Source organism: Thalassophryne amazonica, unplaced genomic scaffold (genome assembly GCF_902500255.1).
Source record: "Thalassophryne amazonica unplaced genomic scaffold, fThaAma1.1, whole genome shotgun sequence".
Classification (NCBI taxonomy): Eukaryota; Metazoa; Chordata; class Actinopteri; order Batrachoidiformes; family Batrachoididae; genus Thalassophryne; species Thalassophryne amazonica.
In genome coordinates, this window is record NW_022986391.1 from 1 (window position 1) to 26,573 (window position 26,573).

At 41.9% G+C, this 26,573-nt stretch overlaps 1 protein-coding gene across 1 annotated transcript; it reads left to right on the top strand.

The window, feature by feature from the left end:
* Positions 1 to 372: 372 nt before the first annotated feature.
* On the top strand, positions 373 to 15,517 carry LOC117506158 (stromal membrane-associated protein 1-like). Its single transcript, XM_034165660.1, has 9 exons — positions 373 to 549; positions 7,337 to 7,422; positions 7,509 to 7,584; positions 7,677 to 7,739; positions 7,822 to 7,897; positions 8,572 to 8,699; positions 9,428 to 9,632; positions 9,833 to 10,170; positions 14,900 to 15,517. The coding sequence occupies exons 1-9, from the start codon at positions 373 to 375 to the stop codon at positions 15,032 to 15,034; spliced, it is 1,284 nt and encodes a 427-aa protein (XP_034021551.1). The 3' UTR covers positions 15,035 to 15,517.
* Positions 15,518 to 26,573: the final 11,056 nt, after the last annotated feature.

Consider the following 26,573-nt stretch of genomic DNA (forward strand, 5'->3'; position numbering starts at 1 on the left):
ATTAAAGTTATCCATCACTACGACAGATATCCCTGGACCTAAAAAAAAAATTCTGTGAATGAAGGTCCACTTTAGCAAAAAAAAAAGAACCCCCCCCCACCATTTCTCACCCTGGCTACAGGCCTGAGATTTTAACTTGTTTTGAATTAAGTAAAGTATGTTAAAGTCTTAAGATAATTTGATGTTGCATTAGAAAAGAGCAGCAACGGTTAGTGAGTGAAATATAATCTGTTCAGCAGGAAAACAATTTGATCTCTTAACTATCGCCACCTTGTTTTACCTTAAACTCGGATGCAATCACAAAAGATTTTTTTTAGAAAAACGTCAATGGTGAACAGATAAAGATAAGCATTCGGCATTCAAAATACGATCATGCCTGGTATCAAATCTAAAACCACCTTGCTTTCTGTACCAGGTCCACGGTGGGCGTCCTGGAATCTGGGAGTGTTCATCTGCATCCGGTGTGCTGGCATCCACAGGAACCTGGGCGTGCACGTATCCAGAGTCAAGTCCGTCAACCTGGACCAGTGGACCATAGAACAAATCCAGGTACTGTTTGCAGAATGCAATCCGGTTTTTCTGCACGTTACCGGGAGGTGTTCAGGAAGGTTCATGAGGTTTATTTCTTTAACACGCAGCTGATTTAAGTGGACTCTGACAGAACTTTGCTCTCACAAGACACAGTTTTGTTCTGTGAAGGATGTTTAGCATTAGCGCAACCTGCTCCTCTACCACTGCACCAAATGTCTCTGTATAAACTCATGGTTTGAACCAGTGCTGATCTGTGGCATTCTGGGAAATGGAAATGCAATTTAATGTGACTTTGAATACATTTGTTGTGAATGATGGGGCCAGCAGACAGTTTCAGTAACACACAGTTATATTAGCGCCCCCTAAAAAATGTCATTAAAAACATTCGAAGTGGATATTTTGCCGGATACGGCAAACATGCACCTAGTGCTATTTGACCGGACCTCCTTGCTGATTGGCTAGTTCAAATGACGTCATTGAGTTTATTTCAACATGGCAGTGCCCTCAGCATTGAGTGTTGGTGCTAATTATTCATCTTTTAATGCCGTTTTGGTGCCATAAAGTCATTTGAATCGGAACAGAAAATCACCTACTGGTAGAGGGATTCTCGGATGCTAAAAGAAGCTCAAAAACGTGGCATAGCCGTGCCCAAAATTATTTCCACTGGCCATTTTGGGGTGCCATAAAGTCCCTTTGAATTGGAACAGAAAATCATCAACTGGCGGAGGGATTCTATGCCGTTTTGGGTGCCACCACTAAAAGGAGCTCAAAAACGTGGCTTAGCCATGCCCGAAATTATTTCCACTGGCCATTTTGGGGTGCCATAAAGTCCTTTGAATTGGAACAGAAAATCATCAGCTGGCAGAGGGATTCTATGCCGTTTTGGGTGCCACCACTAAAAGGAGCTCAAAACGTGGTTTAGCCATGCCCGAAATTATTTCCATTGGCCATTTTGGGTGCTATAAAAGTCATTTGAATCGGAACAGAAAATCATCAACTGGCGGAAGGATTCTGTGCTGTTTTGTGTGCCATTGCTAAAAGGAGCTCAAAAACGTGGCATAGTCGTGCCGAAATTATTTCCACCGGTGCTTTTCATCACGCGGTGGAAATAATTTTTGCAGTCTTTTTTTGGCCTTAAGTGGTCTCATTTTGTGTAGCTAACATGGTAAGATATTCAAAATGCCACATGGTAAACAGAAATAATCTCTTAGATTGTGATTTTCAAAACCTGCAAAGTCAAGACAGAATAAAAACGAAAATACAAAGTCCATGTTGGCACGTTTGTTTATCCTGTTTTTTCTCTGTGTCGTGTCTGCAAAACCTTCGATCAGTCCACCCCTGAAAATAATGAATGGTAAAATATGCCAATTTTCAATAATGAAAATCACCAATATCAAGCTACTGTCATGAATGTGAAATAAGGAGATCTTAAACTCTGATCGCCTTTAAGTTCCCACCCGACTGCAGCCGTTCCGTTCAGTCTGTCATGACTAAATTAAGACAGCCAGCAAAACAGCGCAACCCGCCGTTTTGCCAGTGCCCATACAGCAAAATATCATCCAGTTCAACTTTGCTCAGGGCACCGCCATGTTGAAATAAACTCTTTCATGATGCCATTTGAACTAGCCAATCAGCGAGGAGATCCAGTCAAATAGTGCGAGGTGCGTGTTTGTCGTATCCGGCAAAATATCCACTGCCAAAAACATTTGGCCCTTTTCACAAGAGAGCAAAGTGATTTTTATTAAAAAATCAAACATTTATTTGACATCTGCTAATAAACAGCAGTATTTAAATCGTGGACATAAAATCTTTAAAAATTATTTTTTCATTCAACCGTCCTGCAGATTGTGACAGTTGTGATGGGTGTCAATCTTTTTTGTCTTGTGTCCATGTATATAAATACTGTTTCTATTATTATAGTTGTTGTTGTTGTTATTTCAAATATTAAAATGGTGCTGTAAATGAATGTGGCCAGTGGAGTTTTATTAGCAGGACTTGACCAAATGTGCATCAGGTTTGTCCAGTATCCTCAATGCTCAGTGTTTTTCACCGCTCTGTTAATGATCCAGTGATTTGGATCAGTGTGCACCTGCGTCACCTGAGCTGAGGCTTTTACTGTGTGTGTGTGTGTGTGTATATATATATATATATATATATATATATATATATATAGACAGTTGTATGTAAACGTTTGGGCCCCCCTGATGATTTCCATGATTTTCCTTTATAAATCATTGGTTGTCTGCATCAGCAATTCAGTTAAATATATCATATAGCAGACAAACACAGTGATATTTGAGAAGTGAAATGAAGTTTATAGGATTTACAGAAAGTGTGCAATAATTATTTAAACAAAATTAGGCAGGTGCATAAATTTGGGCACCCCAACAGAAAAATACATCAATATTTAGTAGATCCTCCTTTTGCAGAAATAACAGCCTCTAAATGCTTCCTATAGCTTCCAATGAGAGTCTGGATTCTGGTTGAAGGTATTTTGGACCATTCTTCTTTATAAAACATCTCAGGTTTGTTGGTTTCCGAGCACGGACAGCCCACTTAACATCACACCACAGATTTTCAATAATATTCAGGTCTGTGGACTGAGATGGTCATTCCAGAATGTTGTACTTGTTCCTCTGCATGAATGCCTTAGTAGATTTTGAGCAGTGTTTAGGGTCATTGTCTTGTTGAAAGATCCAGCCCCGGCGCAACTTCAACTTTGTCACTGATTCATGAATATTGTTCTCAAGAATCTGCTGATATTGACTGGAATCCATGTGACCCTCAACTTTAACAAGATTCCCAGTACCTGCACTGGCCACACAGCCCCACAGCATGATGGAACCACCTCCAAATTTTACTGTAGGTAGCAAGCGTTTTTCTTGGAATGCTGTGTTCTTTTTCAGCCATGCATACCGCCCCTTATGTCCAAATAACTCAATTTTAGTTTCATCAGTCCACAGCACCTTATTCCAAAATGAAGCTGGCTTGTCCAAATGTGCTTTAACATACCTCAAGATACTCTGTGGTGTGTACGCAGAAAAGGCTTCCTCTGCATTACAGCATGATACAGCATCTCTTTGTACAAAGTGCGCTGTATAGTTGAATGATGCACAGAGACTATCTGCAGCAAGATCATGTTGTAGGTCTTTGGAGCAGGGCTGTGGGTTGACTAACTGTTATCACCATCCTTCACTTAAGCTTATCTGAGATTTTTCTTGGCCTGCCACTTTGGGCCTTAACTAGTACTGTGCCTGTGGTCTTCTATTTCCTCACTATGTTCCTCACAGTGGAAACTGACAGCTGAAATCTCTGAGATAGCTTTTTGTATCCTTCCCCTAAGCCATGATGTTGAACAATCTTTGTTTTCAGGTCATTTGAGAGTTGTTTAGAGGCTCCCATGTTCCTACTCATTAGAAGAGATGCAAAGAGGGGAAACATTTGCAAATGGCCACCTTAAATACCCTTTCTGATGATTGGATTCACCTTTGTAAGGAGGTCAAGGGTCAGTGAGCTTACCAAACCAATTTGTGTTCCAAAAATTAGTGCTAAATGTATTCAAATCAATAAAATGACAAGGGTGCCCAAATGTATGCACCTGCCCAATTTTGTTTAAATATTTATTGCACACTCTGTAAATACTGGAAACTTCATTTCACTTCTCAAATATAAGTGTGTTTGTCTGCCATATGATATATTTAACTGAAATTTCTGATCCAGACAACCAATGATTTATAAAGGAAAATCATGAAAATTATCAGGGGGGCCCAAACTTTTACATATGTCTGTCTGTATGGACTAGGTGGGACGAGCATTTCACCAAACTCCTAAATCGTCCTCCTTCAGTTGACAAGTCAACACTGCCGCAACTCCCACAGAGGACTATCCAGGAAAACCTTGGCCTACCACCGTTTGAGGAGGAAGTGAACACTGCCATCAGACAAATGAACAATGGCAAAGTGCCAGGAAAAGACGGAATCCAAGCAGAACTGTACAAGTCCTTGGGTACAGCAGCTTTCCAAGCTTTCCATGATATCCTATCTACGATCTGGGAAAAAGAATGCATGCCGTCATACTTCAGAGATGCCACAGTTGTAGCACTGTACAAAAACAAAGGATCAAAATCAGATTGTGGTAACTACAGAGGAATATCTCTGCTCTCCATCACTGGAAAAATCCCATCCTCCTTAACAGATTGATCAGCACCGTGTCTGAGAGCAACCTCCCCGAGGCACAATGTGGGTTTCGCCCAGGTCGTAGCACCACAGACATGGTGTTCACTCTGCATCAAGTCCAGGAGAAGTGCATCAAGCAGAGAATGGACCTCTATGCTGTGTTTATCGATCTGACCAAGGCTTTCGACAGCATCAACAGGGACGCACTGTGGACTATCCTCACCAAACTGGGATGCCCACAGAAGTTTATTACACTAGTGAGGCTATTCCATGACAACATGACAGCACAGGTTCTGGTCGGTGGGGACTTCTCCAACCCCTTCAATATCTCCACAGGTGTGAAGCAAGGTGTACTCGCACCAGTGCTATTCAACTTGTTCTTCACACAAGTCCTTCTACACACTGTGAAAAAGCTTGACCTCGGGATATATATCAAATACCGCTCAGGCGGATCGGTCTTTGATCTACGTCACCTGCAAGCCTGAACAAAGATTGTGGAAAGACTTATCCTAGAAGCTCTGTTTGCTGATGACTGTGCTCTTGTGGCACACATGGAAAATCACCTACGACACATTGTACCGTTTTGCGGAAGCGTCAGAACCCTTTGGCCTAACAATCAGCCTTGGAAAAACTGTGGTGTTAGTGCAACCTGCACCAAATACAACTTTACCTGCGCCTAATATCACCATTGACTCAGTCTTACTGCAAAATATGGAACACTTGACATATCTTAGACGTATAGTCTCAGCAGATGGATCGCTGGATAAAGAAATCACATGCAGAATCTGGAAAGCCAGTCAGGCATTGGGCAGATTGAGAGTTAAGGTTCTTCAGTACAGAGGAGTCAGACTGTCCACAAAGCTTAAAATCTACAAGGCCGTAGTAATCCCTACACTCCTGTACGGATGTGAAACATGGACTCTGTATGGCTGCCACATAAAGCAACTAGAAAAATTCCACATGAGGTCACTGCGTACAATCATGAACATCTGCTGGAAAAATTACCAACCAGGAAGTACTGGATAGAGCCCACTCAACAAGTATTGAGGCATTGCTACTGAAGGCTCAGTTACATTGGTCTGGTCATGTCAGTAGGATGGATGACAGACGTATCCCTACGCAGCTGATGTACGGGGAGCTCAGGTTGGGCTCCTGCCGGAGGGGTAGACCTAAACTGAGGTACAAAGACCTTCTAAAGAAAAACCTTCAGTGGTGCAGTATCCAGCCATCTGAGTTTGAAGCAGCTGCCACTGATCGACCAGCCTGGATTGCTGTCATCTCTAAAGGAGAGGAGGAAACGTTTAGAAGCTGCAAGGGACAGGCGGCATAAAGCAGCATCGGCCAACCCAGTTACATCAACCCATCAGTGCAGGAGGTGTGGAAAACTGTGTGCTTCAGCCTTTTGGTTGAGAAGTCATCAGAGGATCCATCCCCCCGAGGGTCTGCACAGATGTCATCATCCAAAGCGATGGACTACCAGAGAGATGAGATGTGTGTGTGTGTGTGTGTGTGTATATATATATATATATATATATATATATATATATATATATATATATATATATATATAATATGAGTGTGTTTTTTCCTCAAAATTCTACTCACAATACCCCATAATGACGAAAATGTGAAAAAGTTTTTGTGTGTGTGTGATTTTTGTGAATTTATTAAAAATAAATAAAAACTAAGAAATCACATGTACATAAGTATTCAGTCTTTGCCCTGAAGCTCACAATTGAGCTCAGGTGACTCCTGTTTTCACTGATCATCCTTGAGATGTTTCTACAGCTTAATTGTTGTCCACCTGGGGTAAATTCAGTTGAATTGAACATGATTTAGAAAGACACACACCTGTCTAAATATAAGGTCCCACAGTTGACAGTCAGAGCACAAACCAAGCATGAAGTCTAAACTGAGCAATTGGGGGAGATGGGCCTTTGTCCGGGAGGTGACAAAGATTGAACTCTTTGGCGTCATGTTTGGAGGAAACCAGGCACCATCCCTACAGTGAAGCATGGTGGTGGCAGCCTCATGCTGTGGGGATGTTTTTCAGCAGCAGGAACTGGGAGACTAGTCAGGATTGAGGGGAAGATGAATGCAGCAATGTACAGAGACATCCTGGATGAAAACCTGCTCCAGAGCGCTCTGGACCTCAGACTGGGGCGACGGTTCATCTTTCAGCAGGACAATGACCCTAAACACACAGCCAAGCTATCAAAGGAGTGGCTTCAGGACAACTCTGTGAAAGTCCTTGAGTGGCCCAGCCAGAGCCCAGACCTGAATCTGACTGAACAGCTCTGGAGAGATCTGAAAATGTCTGTGCACCGACGCTCCCCATCCAACCTGATGGAGCTTGAGAGGTGCTGCAAAGAGGAATGGATCAAACTGCCCAAATATAGGTGCACCAAGCTTGTGGCATCACTTTTTTCATGTTGACATTATGGGATGTTGTGAGTAGAATTTTGAGGGGAAAGGATATTTTCTCAGTTTTGGAATAAGGCTGTAATATAACACAAAGTGGGGAAAAGTGAAGCTCTGTGAATACTTTCTGGATGCTCTGTAGTTCAGTTTGACACATTCATTGTGCTGATGAATCTGTTCTGTTTCCCTCCACACCTTTCTGATTTCAGAGTATACAGGATATGGGTAACACCAAGGCCCGGCAGCTTTATGAGGCCAACCTTCCAGAAAGCTTCAGAAGACCTCAAACAGACCAGTATCCTTCACTGCCAGCAGGCAGAATGCTTCCTTATCAAACATACGCCCTCACTGTGCCTGTATCTGCCTTAACTTATACTCAAGAGCCGTGGAATTTTTCATCAGGGACAAATATGAGAAGAAAAAATACTACAGCAAGAATGTGACCAACGGAAGCAGCGTGCGTAACGTCTGGTTAATTCTCACGTGAAAATATTTAGTGAGAAGCTGGAATTCATGACTGCTGGGTTTGACCCATTTTGTTGTTTTTAGCCAAAAGATACAAAGAAAGAGAAGGATTCAGAGAGTGGCCACAAGGTGGCGTCCTACAGCAAGGTAAACTTTAAAAAGCTCCACGGGTGTCTCTTCTTCTTACGTGTTTGACTTATCTGACCTGTGACTTTTTATTTATCTTTAGAATGAAGACTCTCGGCCGGTTCCTAAAATCAGTCCAGCTAAGAATTCAGAACCCTCAGTGAACCTTTTAGGCCTTGGTAAGTGTGGTTCCTGCTTCAAATCGATTTTATCACTCAGCAACCACGTATAAACTCTGCTTCCCCGCATCAAACACTGAATGTCTTTCTCAAATAAAACTGCACAAGCAGACGTCCAGATGTGAACTTATTTGACATAAGTCACCGAAGTCCAAAATGAGCCATTTTTGATTATAGCAGGAGAATCTCTACAGTCTGGCTCAGGATTGGGCTGAATTTTAAGTACACAATTTAAAATATATTTGATAATTGGTTTCGTCTGGTTTTGATGTTAGTTAAATGGACTGCATTTATATAGCGCCTTTCTATCTGCATCAGATGCTCAAAGTGCTTTACAATAATGCCTCACATTCACCCCGATGTCAGGCTGCTGCCATACAAGGTGTCTACTACACACCGGAAGCAATAGGGGATTAAAGACCTTGCCCAAGGGCCCTTAGTGATTTTCCAGTCAGGCTGGGATTTGAACAGAGGATCTTCTGGTCTCAAGCCCAATGATTAAGCACTAGACCATCACCTCCCCCCTCTCCAGGTTATGTGAGGATCACTCATAAGTTGTTAGTGTGACTGTGCTGTGTTACAGTAAAAATGGCCGGTGCTGTTCTTTGTGTGTGAGCTTCTTCAGCACCCGTAAAGCCGGTCTGTGTGTGTGTTTTGTTTTTTTTATGTTGCAGATGCACCGGCAGCCGCGTCCTGTAACGACAGTAGCACAAGCACATCCCAGAACAACGACCTGGATATATTTGGCCCCATGGTGTCCAATCCCCTGCCTGCTTCCACATCCACAGCGGCATTTCCTCAGGTAATGTCCAGCAGCACTCGCACGGTAAGAAGACCGTAAAGGCTGCGGCAGAAACTCAGAGGGAACTGAAGAATGAACAAAGCAGAAGTTTATGATTCTGCAACTGCAAAAACTGAAGTCATTGTGTGCAGGACTCTTTGTTTGGTCTATTCAGGGTGGGGGGGGCAGGTCATGGTCACAACCTTGAATAAGTTCTGGACCCCCCTCCAAGAAAACAAAGCACAGAAGGTGTGTAGGACTCCTGTTAGAATTCTAAGGATTATTAGTTATAGTTTTGCTCCTGTCACTGTCGGCTCACTTTTCCCTGCACCTGCAAGTCCTGCACCTCTGTGGAAACTGCTCTGACCTATATGGATTTTTTTTATTATTTTTTTTTTTTGGTGGTGGTGTTGGGGGGGGGGAATGGAATGGTGAAAAAAATAAATAAATTACAATACCAATTTATGTTTGCTGATACATTATCAAATTCTGACTAAAGAATGTTACTTGGGTTTGATGTTGAACGGTTTAAATGTGAACTTTATTATAAATTACTATAAATACAACCAATCAAAGCACGTCTTTATGCAGCTGTCACTCAGATTTTAAGTCGCCCTGCCATGGGCCGAGGATCCTCTGGTCTCCACCTTTCGAACCACTAATTTTACTAAAATTGGACACATTTAGACATCTTCAGGCAGTTTTTTCTCTCGCTCTCTTTAAACACAAAAACTTTGAACTTGTTTCAGGTGAGCTCCAGTCACACAGCCAGCACACCAACACAAGCTCCAGTAACAGGAGGCGGAGCCAGTTCAGGGGCCGGCCAAGCAGAACTCGACTTGTTCAGTGACGGTGAGAGCAGTAAGGTGGACGACTCGGCGAAGAAGCCGCTGTCCAAAGACTCCATCCTGTCCCTGTACGGCACAAACACCATGTCCCAGCAGCCCCCCGCCGGTGAGAACATGCTGATGATGTTCAGATGCAGCTTTTCTTTGGTTGCTCAGTATTTTTATTTTTGTCTCACTTCAAGAGCAGTCTGATAAAATGCAGCGTGCTCTTTGTGGCTTGACAGGAGCAGGAAATCGCTTTCATCACTTTATTGGATTATATTTGTTTGAGACCGTGACCTGTGTTTTGTCTTCTTTCTCTCTCAGCCGGCATGTTCATGGGTCCGTCCCAGATACAGTTTCCTGTCCAGGCCACTACGGGCTATCAGGCTTTCCCTGGTATGGGGGCGGCTTTGCCACCCACCACTGTCATGGGTGCCATGATGGCTCAGAGTGGGGCAGCCATGATGGGGCCCAGCGCGGGAATGATGGTTGGGATGACGATGCCCAACGGCTTCATGGGAAATGCCCCCGGCACCGGTGTGATGGGCATGGCCCCCAGGGTGATGGGTGCGCAGGGCGGAGCCATACCTGCAGGCATGATGCCGGCTCAGGGCATGTACACCATCCAACCTGGACCTCAGGCTCAGTGGAACATGGCTCAGGTACGGCCGGCATTCTCACACTCCCTTTGTCAGCTCATTATTATTATTATTATCATTATTATTGTAATCTTCATTTTCATTTAATGTGGAAACCTGACTCTGACTCAACCGGTCGATTCAAACACGTGACTGTAATAAATAACACACAAAGTGGTCAGTCTTCATCATGTCAGTGGTGCAGCTGAATGCACTCCATGTCTTGAACATTCAACCTGACCTGTGCGTGACTTTTTCGGCTGTGTTTCCTGTGTGTCTCCTTCAGCACGCTGCAGCCACAGCTTCCTCTCGCTGTTCCTAAAGACTCTGTTTTATTTTGAGGCCAGGAATCAGCTAGATTCTGCTGGGAAAAGGTCAAAAAAGCCTTTACTGCATTACAAATACAAAGTGCTGTTCAAAAAATATCACATCATTTAAGAAAAATGGCAAAGATTTTGCAAAATTAATAAAATCCTAAATATCAAACAGTTTCCACTGGTGTGAAAGATGAAAGATTTAACTTTTACATCCTTTACACAGACTTAACACTTCTATATTGCTTGAACATTATGTAGTGAAACTGAAGTTTAACTGACCTAAAATTGTTTTTAAATTTGTTAGATTGATGTGTTCCTTAATTTGAATTTTTCACCAGTTAAGGCAGATTTTCATGGAAAACTGAAAACTTTCTGCTTATGTGTTTGGTCCTGAGTTGGTTTATAAAGTGAACGCATGAGCTGAGTGACCAAATGCTGTTTCTCCTTATCACCGGTGACTTAGAAAAGGTTGGAAGCTGCAGAGACTGTGTCTGGGCGCTAGGGGGAAGAACGGAGACAACTAGATTGGAGTGCCTTAATAGAGAGAGTGGCGTCAACTAAGAGCATGGCGCCATTTTGGTTCCAACTGCGTTGAACTACTGAATGAACCTTTAATGGTTTCAACATTTTTTAAAAATCATGTAACCACATACATCAACACATCCATGTACAGGTGCTATCAAAATAAATAAAAAAATAGTTAAGCTATCAAATTAACATAAATTTACAATTTCTAATGATTTATTTAATTAATTTAAAGGCTGATTTATGCAGCTGCAGTTCTGTAACTCCATGTCTTATAATGACGTGACAGTTTTAAAGTTCTGTCTCTGGATTACACTTTATTCTGGATTAATTTGATCCTCAACAAGCTTTTCTTTCTACAATGATCACCTCCAAATCAAAGACAAGCTGAACATTTTCCTCCTTTACCGACTTCGTGCTGTAAATGTGCAAACTTTTCTGATCCATTTATCAGCATGTGCACTGTTAAAAACTAACCCTAAAATATGAATGAGTGAAATGAAAGCAGCAAAGTGTCAAATCACAGCCTTTTGTGTCTGATTTAACAGGTGCACGTCAGGCTGCGGGTCCGAGTCTGAACACAGTGTGGGAAAAAAATAAACAAACACTCAGACTTTTAATCACAGAAATGACTCTGGTCCCACTTTCCTCAAATTGGCGCGTGTCAGAGCTGAGCTTTAATTTGTACCTCTGTTATTGTGCACATCCAGACTGCTCGGGGTTTTTAATGGAAATACATTGTGATCGGACGAGACATTTTATCCGATGTGAGCAAAAAATCTGTTGTACAAAATCTGATACATATGGTGCTTATTACATGGAAAACAACACAAAAACATCTGGACTTTTTTGTCCAGTGACTATCTGGTTTATACGATGACAGTTTAGGTGAGTGATGATGAAGTCGCTTCCATCCCACACTGCTGACTTTATTTTCCCCAATGTTTCTTCTGTTCGGATCTGAAGGGAGTCTGTGTATCTTGAAGCCCTTGTTGTGTCTATTTGTGCTTCCAAATGCACAACAACCCGGCATTTTCAGCGAATAAATAAAATATCTGGATTTACATACATTCACATTAACAGTGAACACTATTTTGTATCCAAGATGGCACCTGGAGTCACATGACCGATTTTGTTTTTTTCAACTCATCATGTCACCACTCTCTCAAAGCACACTAAACCAGATCAGATGTGACTGGGCAGAGTTTTTGAACATATTGTGGTGTCAGTTTTTCACAGCAAGCGGTGAATGTGAGAATGTGATGGCCTGGTCACACGGCACTAACGAAGGGCAACGAAGCCCAAACGAAACAAGAAATCTGGACTTTCATTTACTTTCTTTGGCGTTATTTAACCTTTGCTCAGCTTCATTCCGGCAGCTGGCACTTTGTCGGGATTTTTAAACTGTTGAAAAATTTGAGAGGATGCCGCCGAAAACCTCAATTCGTCCGTGTTTCGTTTTTCTGCAATTCTTGACGTTTTTTTATTGTTTGCTTAGTTTTTGTAACGTTAGCATTTCGTTCAGCTTTGTTTACACTTCGTTCAACCTCACAAGTCTGACGTATTGAATTTTTGCTGTGTGTTTATGCCACACAACAAAAAAAAACATTTCCTTCTCTGCTGCAGAGAAGGGCCGGCACTGGTGACAGAGGTGGGAAGACACATAACTCCTTCTTGTTCATCAGTGGAAAACACATGTGCTAACCAATCACAAGTCGCGAACACCATGTGTGTTTGATCACAGCCCACTCACCTCATGTGGTTTTGTTTGTGGGTGCACACTTCGCACATGACGCAAATAAGCGGAGTTTCTTAAATCCTGGTCCCACTGAATAATGAACAGTGAGTAATGAGCCATGCAGTATGTTTTTGTTTGTTTGTTTTTGGTACAAGTCCAGTTATTCAACAGTTGTGGTAGAATGGAGGCTTTTAGAGGCAGAATATTCGGCTAACGAGGCTCATCTCTGAGCGTGGTGCTGATTTCAAGAAGTTCAAAATTTTGCAACAACAGCGTGGGACAGTTTGTGCATAAGGTACTATGAGGACAAACGAGGATTTTAGAGGCATGCGTGGTGAGGACGAGGCTGTTAAAAGCCCGTTAACCGAGCACCTGGTGACTACGAGGACCAGACAGGCTATTTTTGGAGCGGCTCAGCCCTGCTTTGTGCACTGGACAGTGGACACTGTATATAAAATAATTATTTTGTAGCTGATTAATCATTTTTTGTCAGAGCTTGGATGTTGAAAACGCGTCTAATCACTTCTGGAGCCACAGAGGACTGTTTCATCTGGACCCTTTTTGTCCCTCTCTCTCTCTCCTGCTCCATGAAGTTGAGAGCATATTTTGGAACAGCTTTAAAGGTAATTATTAATTATTGTAATGGCTTGGTAAAACAGTTGCATGTTCATTCCTTCTTTGTAAGCTGCTGTAAAATTATGTTTATGATAGATTTAACATCTTGTTAATGGATTAGATGAGGCGCGCTCTGTGCGCACTGATGCACTTCCTTCCCTCTCTGCCAGAAGCAACACAAGTAAAAAACAAAACATGAATTTGTCATCACTGGTGGAAAATAAACTACATAAGTCAATAACAGTGATCCCCAAGCCACGTAATTTGTTTGACAGAAGGAATATTGTGGATGATTCAGTGAGGTTTGGTATTTGAGAGATTTGAGAAATATTTGGAGTGTGTATTATTTTGGTAGAGTATTTAGCATGTGTGTGTGGTGGTGTTTTTGTTTTGTCAAAATGAGGCTTCTTATAACTTGAGCAAACACTTTTTTTTTTTATTGTAGCAAGACAGCGCGTGCTGCGCATCATCGGGGTCTGAACCAGACAGTGAGGATTCTGATGATGGAGATGATCCCTCTGTTGCTCTGAATGAGGAACAACAGCAGTTGGATCCACTGACGTGCACACTGTGCACAGATCTCCACAGTGGGTCGGATCGCGCGCTTCTCTTTGCAGCTTCTCCAGGACTTAGTTGCTACAGAGCTCCATCCCAATGCAGAGTCCTGGGATGCAGACACACAGTGCTCCAGCAGTGGCTCCAGGCGCATTTTGTTTAAAGTGTGGAGATCAACATTAGCTTCGGTTTCATTTTGTTCCTCTTTCATTACGTTTGCGCTCTCAAGTCACAGGTTATTCGGTGATGGGAAAAGTCATGAGCTCATTCGTCCACCTTTTCTCAACGATTTGTGACTTTGTGGCTTTATTCCTTTGTTCAGGAATCGTTGTATGCCATGTGACCGGACTGAGATACGTTATACAGGGGCGCGTTTGTTGTTTATTTTTGTTGGGTGGGGGGGGGGGGGGGGGGTGATTCATCACAACTGGGCCATCTGCTCATTCATGGAATGAGAGTAATGTTACTGATATTAAAAAATATATATATATATACTTTTAGTTACTAGTAGTAATTAACTCTTTTCACTGTGAACACTAACAAAGTCAGATTTGCAAAGTAAGATATTTATTTTTATTGTAAACCACAAAAGTGATTTGGCACAATATGAAGCCTTTGTAATTATCCTTTTGGATTCTTTTTCATATCTGCCCATTGAACATTAAAATCTGGATGAAAAATATCACAAATCAGACTATTTTACATGGTTTTAAACCTGTAAGAGCTCCATGTGGCTATTGATTAGGTTATCAAACTCAGACATGGGTTGTTTCAGCTTTACTTTAATCAGAAATACTTTAATCCCATGAGAAAGTATTAGGGTTTTTTTTTTTTTTTTGAGAAGTTCACACTCAGAAATAGAAAAGAAATATAAAGTACTTGCATAGAAAAGAGAGAAAAGATGAAAAATTAAAAGTACTGTGTGTGTGTGTATTGTAGTGATGAGTTAATGTTTCTCAGTTTTCAGTGATGGTGTAACTGTTGCTCTGCCTGCTGTTCTCAGGTCAACCAGCAGATGTCAGGGCTGACTCTGAACAGTGCAGGGGGCCAGATGGCGTTCGGTCAGCCGGCGTCAGCGATGGGGGGTTGGGCTGCAGCCGGACCGGGTCAGACTCTCAGCACACAGTTATGGAAGTGAGCCTTCAGTTACGGTGGGGGTGGATGAGTGGGCGGAGTAAGAGTCGAGGAGGCGGAGTTGTGCTTCTCTACTCCTGACTATGAACTGATGCCCTCTCGCCATTCACATGAAGAAATTGTGTTTCCCAAACACACACACACCCCCCCCCACCCCCACCCCCACCCCGTGTAAGTGACCTGGGAGTCATACGATTACAGCCTGGCAGTTTCTGCCTGTCATACTCTTTTTCATCATAACTTTATTTTCCTTTTTTTGGGAAAACCAAACAGTCCCGACATAAGATGATATTGACATATCAGGAAGGCTGCAGGACCAGTTACACAAGCTTTTATTGTATCATTCTGAGATTATAGAACATTGTATGACTTGTATTTAAGGGAGAGGAGTTGCTGCTGCTTCTCCCGGTGTACAGCGCTGTATAACCTTTTAAAGTACTTGTGGTTCCCTGATAAAATAAAGTGCTAATCAGTCATTTCTTTTCATGTTACTGCTGCCTCTGTTGTTGTTTTTGTTGTTGTTGCAGTTTTTAAAAAGCTTCTCCATCAAACTGCACACAGGTACGTATGCTGACCTTTGACCTCACTCTCTGATGGGAGAAAAAGTTTATTTTTCCTTTGGGTGCAGTCAGGTTCACATACATTTTAGACAGGTTTGTGTGACTTTAGCTGTTTGAGCATTTTAGCTTTAATTTGAGGCTAATTAAATCCAGATCAGGTGAATGTTTTCATTGTGTCACTGCAGAAAACTCAACATGAAGAACCTGGGTGTATTTCTTTAGGTATTGGTGTAATTTGAGTGTTGACCGTTTGCAATTCATCTCCATCAGGTGCAGTGATGATAGCATCCACATGGTGGCAGTGTTGCACCTTAAATGGAAGCTGAAGCCGTTTCAATCTCAGATTGTGGATTTTATTCTGGAAGGAGTTGCTGCCTGAATTTGTGTTTCTGCTTTGATTTCTCAACTTTTTAAAGTATTTTTCTATTCATTTTGAAATCAGGCGGTTATATCTTCAATGGCATCTGGACTTTATGACGTCAGCTTCCTTCCTTTCTGCAGCTCTGCTGTTAAGTCACATTTACAAACTCAGGATTTGGAAAGTCGCAGTCATCCTACATGCACACTGTGCACGTTTGTTAGGAAAGTGCGTCACGACGTTTCTGCTGCTGTTTTCTTCAGTGGTTCTCTTCAGCAAATTATACCATTTATAGCTAATTAATTTAAACAAGAACCTTATCTTTGATTTGAGTGGAAAATAACCCGATTCCAACATTAGTATATATCATAACTAAATCATCACTTGTTACTTAAGACTTTTAATTTGGATCATGTTGTAGCTTATTTAAACGTTTTAACTGTCTTAATTTAAAAAAAAGAGAAACTTTATTGTTTGGAGTTGATTTAATTGATATATTAAAAAAAAAGCTGAAGCCGGTGAGTATATTTTACAAGTGCTGCCTACTCGAAAAGTTTAAATAGGTGTCACATGTTAGTTTCTTTCTTTGCCTCACCCTCTGCATGCTGGGATAAGTTGAAGCCAATTTGTTTGAGCAGGGCGTGGCAGGGGGCGTGTCCCTGCAGTGCTGCTGGTCAGCACTCCCACGTGAACCCGCTCACACCTGCATGCTTCATTAATGAAGGCCCGCCTGCCTGGTGCGGTCGGTTCCGCCCGTTCTGGACGTGGCCGCGGTCTGTGTTTGTGGCCTTGCAGCAGCTCGTCAGTTTCACACTCAGATCTGATAAGGTTTGGTGTCGGGAGCTTCAGCATTCCTCTGAGCTGATGTCACACTGACACGACTCCAGCCGAGGCTGCAGCATTCCTGCAGATATCAGCGCTCACACTTCTTACGTTAACCCCTTACCATCTGAGGAGCACAAAAAGCATGTGGGACAAAGCCTCTGAAGTAAAACAGTCAGCTCCTCTGTCAGCTTTTAATTTCCTAATGTGCGTCCTGTAGCCTGATGGCCGTACAGGCGGTGAAGGTTAGTCCCACCGTTTCCTAGGTGTGGCTGGTTGTACCTGTCTCCTGCACTGCTCCCAACTCCAAAGAGGCTTACGTCCCCATTTGCTGCTTGGTTGATCAATGAGTTTTGCAGTGGGATTCAAACCAGTGACCTTTTGCAGCACAGTCATTTGCTCTAACCGCTCAACCACGCATCCCTCCATCGACTGCCTTTGATTGTAACTGAAGTTTTTACAGGATTAAATTGGAGACCACAGCAGAGATTTATGGATCAGTTCTGACTGTTCTGTGTCCATCTGGATCAATAAGTATCTGGCCATAGTTTTAATTAAAAAACAAACTAATTAAAAAAGCACATAGTTTTTGTTTTGCAAGTGGTCCAATCAAACAGACGCAGCACTCTGTGGGTGTTAACGTGCTGACCCTTTCTGCACTGCAGACTGAGCTTTAACAAAGTTAAAAAAAAATTGAATTTGTGGTTCTAAATGGACTGCATTTATATAGCGCTTTTCCATCTGCATCAGACACTCAAAGCGCTTTACAAATAATGCTTCACATTCACCCCGATGTGAGGGTGCTGCTATACAAGGCGCTCACGACACACCGGGAACAACTAGGGGATTAAAGACCTTGCCCAAGGACCCTTAGTGATTTTCCAGTCTGGATTTGAACCGAGGATCTTCTGGTCTCAAGCCCAACGCCTTAACCACTAGACCATCACCTCCCCCGAATGTGTCTCCTAAGTCAGATTCAGAATCTTGACTTAGGAGACAACTGGAAGTCTTTCGTACCAGGTGTCTTTGGAGGATCCTTGAGTATCGCTTTGGATCAAAGTACAATGTATAAAAGTTTGGGCCCCCCTGATGATTTCCATGATTTTCATTTATAAATCATTGGTTGTCTGGATCAGAAATTTCAGTTAAATATATCATATAGCAGAAAAACACTGATATTTGAGAAGTGAAATGAAGTTTTTAGGATTTACAGAAAGTGTTCAATAATTCTTTAAACATAATTAGGCAGGTGCATAAATTTGGGCACCGTAACAGGAAAAAATACATCAATATTTAGTAGATCCTCCGCTTGCAGAAATAACAGCCTCTAAATGCTTCCTATAGCTTCCAATGAGAGTCTGGATTCTGGTTGAAGGTATTTTGGACCATTCTTCTTTACAAAACATCTCAGGTTTGTTGGTTTCCGAGCATGAACAGCCCACTTAACATCACACCACAGATTTTCAATAATATTCAGGTCTAGGGACTGAGATGGTCATTCCAGAACATTGTACTTGTTCCTCTGCATGAATGCCTTAGTAGATTTTGAGCAGTGTTTAGGGTTGTTGTCTTGTTGGAAGATCCAGCCCCAGCGCAACTTCAACTTTGTCACTGATTCATGAACATTGTTCTCAAGAATCTGCTGATATTGACAGGAATCCATGTGACCCTCAACTTTTCCCAGTACCTGCACTGGCCACACAGCCCCACAGCATGATGGAAACACCTCCAAATTTTACTGTAGGTAGAAAGTGTTTTTCTTGGAATGCTGTGTTCTTTTTCAGCCATGCATACCGCACTTATGTCCAAATAACTCAATTTTAGTTTCATCAGTCCACAGCACCTTATTCCAAAATGTTGTCCAAATGTGCTTTAGCATACCTCAAGAGACTCTGTTTGTGGCATGTATGCAGAAAAAGCTTCCTCTGCATTACAACATCACACAGCATCTCTTTGTGCAAAGTGCGCTGTATAGTTGAATGATGCACAGACACCATCTGCAGCAAGATCATGTTGTAGGTCTTTGGAGCAGGTCTGTGGGTTGACTATGACTACTCACCGTCCTTCAGTTTATCTGAGATTTTTCTTGGCCTGCCACTTTGGGTCTTAACTAGTACTGTGCCTGTGGTCTTCTATTTCCTCACTATGTTCCTCACAGTGGAAACTGACAGCTGAAATCTCTGAGATAGCTTTTTGTATCCTTCCCCTAAGCCATGATGTTGAACAATCTTTGTTTTCAGGTCATTTGAGAGTTGTTTAGAGGCTCCCATGTTCCTACTCAGAAGAGATGCAAAGAGGGGAAACATTTGCAAATGGCCACCTTAAATACCCTTTCTGATGATTGGATTCACTTGTGTAAGGAGGTCAAGGGTCAGTGAGCTTACCAAACCAATTTTGTGTTCCAAAAATTAGTGCTAAATGTTTTCAAATCAAAATGACAAGGGTGCCCAAATTTATGCACCTGCCAAATTTTGTTTAAGTAATTGTACACTTTCTGTAAATACTAGAAACTTCATTTCACTTCTCAAATATCAGTCTGCTATATGATATATTTAACTGAAATTTCTGATCCAAACAACCAATGATTTATAAAGGAAAATCATGAAAATTATTAGAGGTGTCCAAACTTTTACATACACATGTACCTGATCACTGACTGAGGGAACATCAGCAACAACATTTTGTCCATGTGGTGTGTTTCTCTGGACATAATTCAGCATGCAAGTGTCTCAGTGTTGAGGACCCCAGAGACTGGAAAAGAACGAGTACAAGCCCGCGCTTCATCCAGCTGCAGCAGATAGATGGTTAAGTTGGAGAGTTTGCAATGGACCAGTTCTCTTTCTGCATGGCTGCCATCCAGGACCCCCGGTGTTTCCTTCGTTTTCCTTGAAGCACAGAACCAGTCTGTGGTCTTGTCTTGAATCTTTGTACACCATGAAGGAAATGTTGCTTGTACTTGTCCGGTTTTTGGAAACGCTGCATAAAGACTTTATGAAGACGAAATGAGTCAAGCATGCGAGTTCACGTGTTGTCACCTTGTCTGTCTGTCATATGTTTCTGGCTTCAGGCACCTTTTAGAAACCAGACGACAACAAGACACTGAAAACAGGCTCCACGCAAATCATTCTTGGCAACTTTGCAACATTCAAGCTGCAAATAAACTAAAAAGCAGATCCTGATCCAGCTAATCTGTCAGGATTCTTTTGTGTTGACAGTTTATTTTGTTCCTGATGACAGCTTGCCACGCCCACCACGTGACCACGCCCATGCATCTGTTTCTCAGTAATGATTGTGACCTTCTGCAGCTTCCCCGTGGCATCTGATGGCAACTAAAAATATAACGCAATGCTAATAAATATATATATGTGTGTGTGTGTGTACACACATAATTATCATATTGTCTTAATTACAATTTGTACATATGTAATAAAACCCCTCTATCAGTCATAAACAATATTTGTTTGAGCTTTTGACAAAAGTAGAGGTTAGCGGAAGTTAGCCTGCTTGCACACTGACGTCCGTAAAATGTCTTGTTAATCCTTCCAGAAGTGTTATCAGGTTACAGAAACAGCATTTTCAGTTTTAGAAGTGTTTATTTCTCACTAGCTTTTACATAATATGTGAGAAACAATATATATAAACACACACAGCGGTTTTGGAGAGACCAGCTACTGATGTCACAGTGCAGCTGTGCTCTGATTGGCTGTCACCCCCGCCACTCAAAAAAAAAATACAATGAGATTTTGTAATCTCTTAAAATAGGTCAATGTTGGCCATCTTTGAACTTGTCCAAGGTCTGTGTCCCAAGATATATATATATATAGTAGTGCTATGTGACTAAAGATTAATCCAGGTTTTGAGTATATTTCTTATTGTTACATGGGAAACAAGGTACCAGTAGATTCTCACAAATCCAACAAGACCAAGCATTCATGATATGCACACTCTTAAGGCTATGAAATTGGGCTATTAGTAAAAAAAAAAAGTAGAAAAGGGGTGTTCACAATAATGGTAGTGTGGCATTCAGTCAGTGAGTTCGTCAATTTTGTGGAACAAACAGGTCTGAATCAGGTGTCCCCTGTTTAAGGATGAAGCCAGCACCTGTTGAACATGCTTTTCTCTTTGAAAGCCTGAGGAAAATGGGACATTCAAGACATTGTTCAGAAGAACAGCGTAGTTTGATTAAAAAGTTGATTGGAGAGGGGAAAACTTATACGCAGGTGCAAAAAATTATAGGCTGTTCATCTACAATGATCTCCAATGCATTAAAATGGACACAAAAACCAGAGACATGTGGAAGAAAACAGAAAACAACCATCAAAATGGATAGAAGAATAACCAGAACGGCAAAGGCTTAGCCATTGATGAGCTCCAGGATGATCAAAGACAGTCTGGAGTTACCTGTAAGTGCTGTGACAGTTAGAAGACGCCTGTGTGAAGCTAATTTATTTGCAAGAATCCCCCAAAAAGTCCCTCTGTTAAATAAAAGACGTGCAGAAGAGGTTACAATTTGCCAAAGAACACATCAGCTGGCCTAAAGAGAAATGGAGGAATATTTTGTGGACTGATGAGAGTAAAATTGTTCTTTTTGGGTCCAAGGGCTGCAGACAGTTTGTGAGACGACCCCCAAACTCTGAATTCAAGCCACAGTTCACAGTGAAGACAGTGAAGCATGGTGGTGCAAGCATCATGATATGGGCATGTTTCTCCTACTATGGTGTTGGGCCTATATATCACATACCAGGTATCATGGATCAGTTTGGATATGTCAAAATACTTGAAGAGGTCATGTTGCCTTATGCTGAAGAGGACATGCCCTTGAAATGGGTGTTTCAACAAGACAATGACCCCAAGCACACTAGTAAACCAGCAAAATCTTGGTTCCAATCCAACAAAATTAATGCCTCGCAGATGTAAAGAAATCATGAAAAACTGTGGTTATACAAATAAATACTAGTTTAGTGATTCACAGGATTGATAAAAAAGCAGTTTGAACATAATAGTTTTGAGTTTGTAGCGTCAACAGCAGATGCTACTATTATTGTGAACGTCCCCTTTTCTACCTTTTTTTTTACTAATCAATCAATCAATCAATTTTATTTATATAGCGCCAAATCACAACAAACAGTTGCCCCAAGGCGCTTTATATTGTAAGGCAAGGCCATACAATAATTACGTAAAAACCCCAACGGTCAAAACGACCCCCTGTGAGCAAGCACTTGGCGACAGTTGGAAGGAAAAACTCCCTTTTAACAGGAAGAAACCTGCAGCAGAACCAGGCTCAGGCAGGGGCAGTTTTCTGCTGGGACTGGTTGGGGCTGAGGGAGAGAACCAAGAAAAAGACATGCTGTGGAGGGGAGCAGAGATCAATCACTAATGATTAAATGCCGAGTGGTGCATACAGAGCAAAAAGAGAAAGAAACACTCAGTGCATCATGGGAACCCCCCAGCAGTCTAAGTCTATAGCAGCATAACTAAGGGATGGTTCAGGGTCACCTGATCCAGCCCTAACTAAGCTTTAGCAAAAAGGAAAGTTTTAAGCCTAATCTTAAAAGTAGAGAGGGTGTCTGTCTCCCTGATCTGAATTGGGAGCTGGTTCCACAGGAGAGGAGCCTGAAAGCTGAAGGCTCTGCCTCCCATTCTACTCTTACAAACCCTAGGAACTACAAGTAAGCCTGCAGTCTGAGAGCGAAGCGCTCTATTGGGGTGATATGGTACTATGAGGTCCCTAAGATAAGATGGGACCTGATTATTCAAAACCTTATAAGTAAGAAGAAGAATTTTAAATTCTGTTCTAGAATTAACAGGAAGCCAATGAAGAGAGGCCAATATGGGTGAGATATGCTCTCTCCTTCTAGTCCCTGTCAGTACTCTAGCTGCAGCATTTGAATTAACTGAAGGCTTTCAGGGAACTTTTAGGACAACCTGATAATAATGAATTACAATAGTCCAGCCTAGAGGAAATAAATGCATGAATTAGTTTTTCAGCATCACTCTGAGACAAGACCTTTCTAATTTAGAGATATTGCGCAAATGCAAAAAAGCAGTCCTACATATTTGTTTAATATGCGCATTGAAGGACATATCCTGATCAAAAATGACTCCAAGATTTCTCACAGTATTACTAGAGGTCAGGGTAATGCCATCCATAATAAGGATCACCATGTTTCTAAGATTTGTGGGGCCAAGTACATAAAAGCAGGAAAAGCCCAATTTCATAGCCTTAAGGGGAGCCTCTGCTCCCCTCCACAGCATGTCTTTTTCCTGGTTCTCTCCCTCAGCCCCAACCAGTCCCAGCAGAAGACTGCCCCTCCCTGAGCCTGGTTCTGCTGGAGGTTTCTTCCTGTTAAAAGTGAGTTTTTCCTTCCCACTGTAGCCAAGTGCTTGCTCACAGGGGGTCGTTTTGACCGTTGGGGTTTTACATAATTATTGTATGGCCTTGCCTTACAATATAAAGCGCCTTGGGGCAACTGTTTGTTGTGATTTGGCGCTATATAAAAAAATTGATTGATTGATTGATTAAGAGTGTGCATATCATGAATGCTTGGTCTTGTTGGATTTGTGAGAATCTACTGGTATCTTGTTTCCCATGTAACAATAAGAAATATACTCAAAACCTGGATTAATCTTTTTAGTCACCTAGCACTACTATTATTCTGAACACTACTGTGTATATATATATATATATATATATACACTCAACAAAAATATAAATGCAACACTTTTGGTTTTGCTCCCATTTTGTATGAGATGAACTCAAAGATCTAAAACTTTTTTCCACAATATCACCATTTCCTCAAATATTGTTCACAAACCAGTCTAAATCTGTGATAGTGAGCACTTCTCCTTTGCTGAGATAATCCATCCCACCTCACAGGTGTGCCATATCAAGATGCTGATTAGACACCATGATTAGTGCACAGGTGTGCCTTAGACTGCCCACAATAAAAGGCCACTCTGAAAGGTGCAGTTTTGTTTTATTGGGGGGGATACCAGTCAGTATGTGGTGTGACCGCCATTTGCCTCATGCAGTGCAACACATCTCCTTCGCATAGAGTTAATCAAGTTGTCAATTGTGGCCTGTGGAATGTTGGTCCACTCCTCTTCAATGGCTGTGCGAAGTTGCTGGATATTGGCAGGAACTGGTACACGCTGTCGTATACGCCGGTCCAGAGCATCCCAAACATGCTCAATGGGTGACATGTCCGGTGAGTATGCCGGCCATGCAAGAACTGGGACATTTTCAGCTTCCAAGAATTGTGTACAGATCCTTGCAACATGGGGCCGTGCATTATCCTGCTGCAACATGAGGTGATGTTCTTGGATGTATGGCACAACAATGGGCCTCAGGATTTCGTCACAGTATCTCTGTGCATTCAAAATGCCATCAATAAAATGCACCTGTGTTCTTCGTCCATAACAGACGCCTGCCCATACCATAACCCCACCGCCACCATGGGCCACTCGATCCACAACATTGACATCAGAAAACCGCTCACCCACACGATGCCACACACGCTGTCTGCCATCTGCCCTGAACAGTGTGAACCGGGATTCATCCGTGAAGAGAACACCTCTCCAACGTGCCAAACGCCAGCGAATGTGAGCATTTGCCCACTCAAGTCGGTTACGACGACGAACTGGAGTCAGGTCGAGACCCCGATGAGGACGACGAGCATGCAGATGAGCTTCCCTGAGACGGTTTCTGACAGTTTGTGCAGAAATTCTTTGGTTATGCAAACCGATTGTTTCAGCAGCTGTCCGAGTGGCTGGTCTCAGACGATCTTGGAGGTGAACATGCTGGATGTGGAGGTCCTGGACTGGTGTGGTTACACGTGGTCTGTGGTTGTGAGGCTGGTTGGATGTACTGCCAAATTCTCTGAAACGCCTTTGGAGACGGCTTATGGTAGAGAAATGAACATTCAATACATGAGCAACAGCTCTGGTTGACATTCCTGCTGTCAGCATGCCAATTGCACGCTCCCTCAAATCTTGTGGCATTGTGCTGTGTGATAAAACTGCACCTTTCAGAGTGGCCTTTTATTGTGGGCAGTCTAAGGCACACCTGTGCACTAATCATGGTGTCTAATCAGCATCTTGATATGGCACACCTGTGAGGTGGGATGGATTATCTCAGCAAAGGAGAAGTGCTCACTATCACAGATTTAGACTGGTTTGTGAACAATATTTGAGGGAAATGGTGATATTGTGTATATGGAAAAAGTTTTAGATCTTTGAGTTCATCTCATACAAAATGGGAGCAAAACCAAAAGTGTTGCGTTTATATTTTTGAGTGTATATATATATATATATATGTGTGTGTGTGTGTGTGTGTGGTTCCAAATTCTCGAATAAGTTGCTCAAATTCTGATGACATAGCGTGATGGCTCCCTCCAAAGCTGAGCAGATTGAGGGCTCAGTACCTTGCTCAAGGACACTTCAATACTCAGTCGTAACCTGTAATCAAACCTGCATGTGGAGTTCTGTTGTCACAATGACAACGTTAACATTCAGTTCAAGGTCCTTTGAAGTCACTGTTAAACAAAACTAATACAAATTGTACAACCCAGTCTTTTGTTGTCCCGTCCCAGCTTTTTTGAAACGTGTTGCAGGCATCCATTTCAAAATGAGCAAATATTTGCACAAAACAATAAAGTTTATCAGTTTGAACATTAAATATCTTGTCTTTGTGGTGTTTTCAATTGAATATAGGTTGAAGAGGATTTGAAAATCATTGGATTCTGTTTTTATTTACGTTTTACACAACGTCCCAACTTCATTGGAATTGGGGTTGTAAAGCTATAAGAATTATTAGTAAGAAACCTTATCGTGAGCCAACAAATCCTTTGTTTGTTCCTTTGCATCTTTTGAAATTTTGGGATTTGACTGTATCATAATACAAATTACGTTTACAGTTAAAAATAAAGTTCTACCACAACATGTCCAGGACCTGTTCAAAATGAGGGGCTCCAGTTATAATTTACGAGGAACATTATTTCAGAAATCAACTTTTACTACTTTTACTACTGTAAAAAGTCACTGTGTTTCTGTTAAAGGTGTTAACATTTGGAAAAACTGCCCAGATAACATAAAATCACTTGATCCTTTGGTTGGCTTGAAAAGGCTCTACAAAAACGGTTTGATTACTTGCTATAGTATGTTGCTGGAGCTGTTGCCCCGCGACCCGTTATTGGAATAAGCGGTTGAAGATGAGTGTGAGTGATTTTTGTTTTGTTTTTGGTGCACTGCTGTTTGCATGTTTGTGTTTTTGACATTTTAGTTCAGGGATCAATTTATACTTTTTATTAGCTATCATGGGTATATGTATAATTTTATATACTGATGTATAAGCTGATAATTTTATATGCATATGTATAATTTTTAGTTTTGGTTGCGGGAGGGGGGGGGGTGCGGTTGTTTACAAGCTTTTGCTTCTGCCTACACCCTTTCATGCACATGGGTGCATTGTTGGATAATTTTCTTTCTTTTATTGTATGTTTTTTTTGTTGTTTTGTTTTTCATTCAAACCGGGTCTCATCGCAGGTTTGCCCAAATTGATCAGCTCCTGGGGGCACCTGCCCATGTTCTCCGCCTACAGCTAATTAACTGACGGGTGTGCTCAGCTAATGAGGAGCTGGGAAACACCAGAGTTAAATACTCAGGTGTGAGTTGAGCAGGTGGATGTTAAAATGTGCAGGACAGTCAATATGTGGTCAACTTTATTAGTGTGAAAGACAAACAGGTTTTGCACAGTATGACCCCTGACCTGTGTTCATTGGGTTTAACTGTCTGACCAGCTTTTA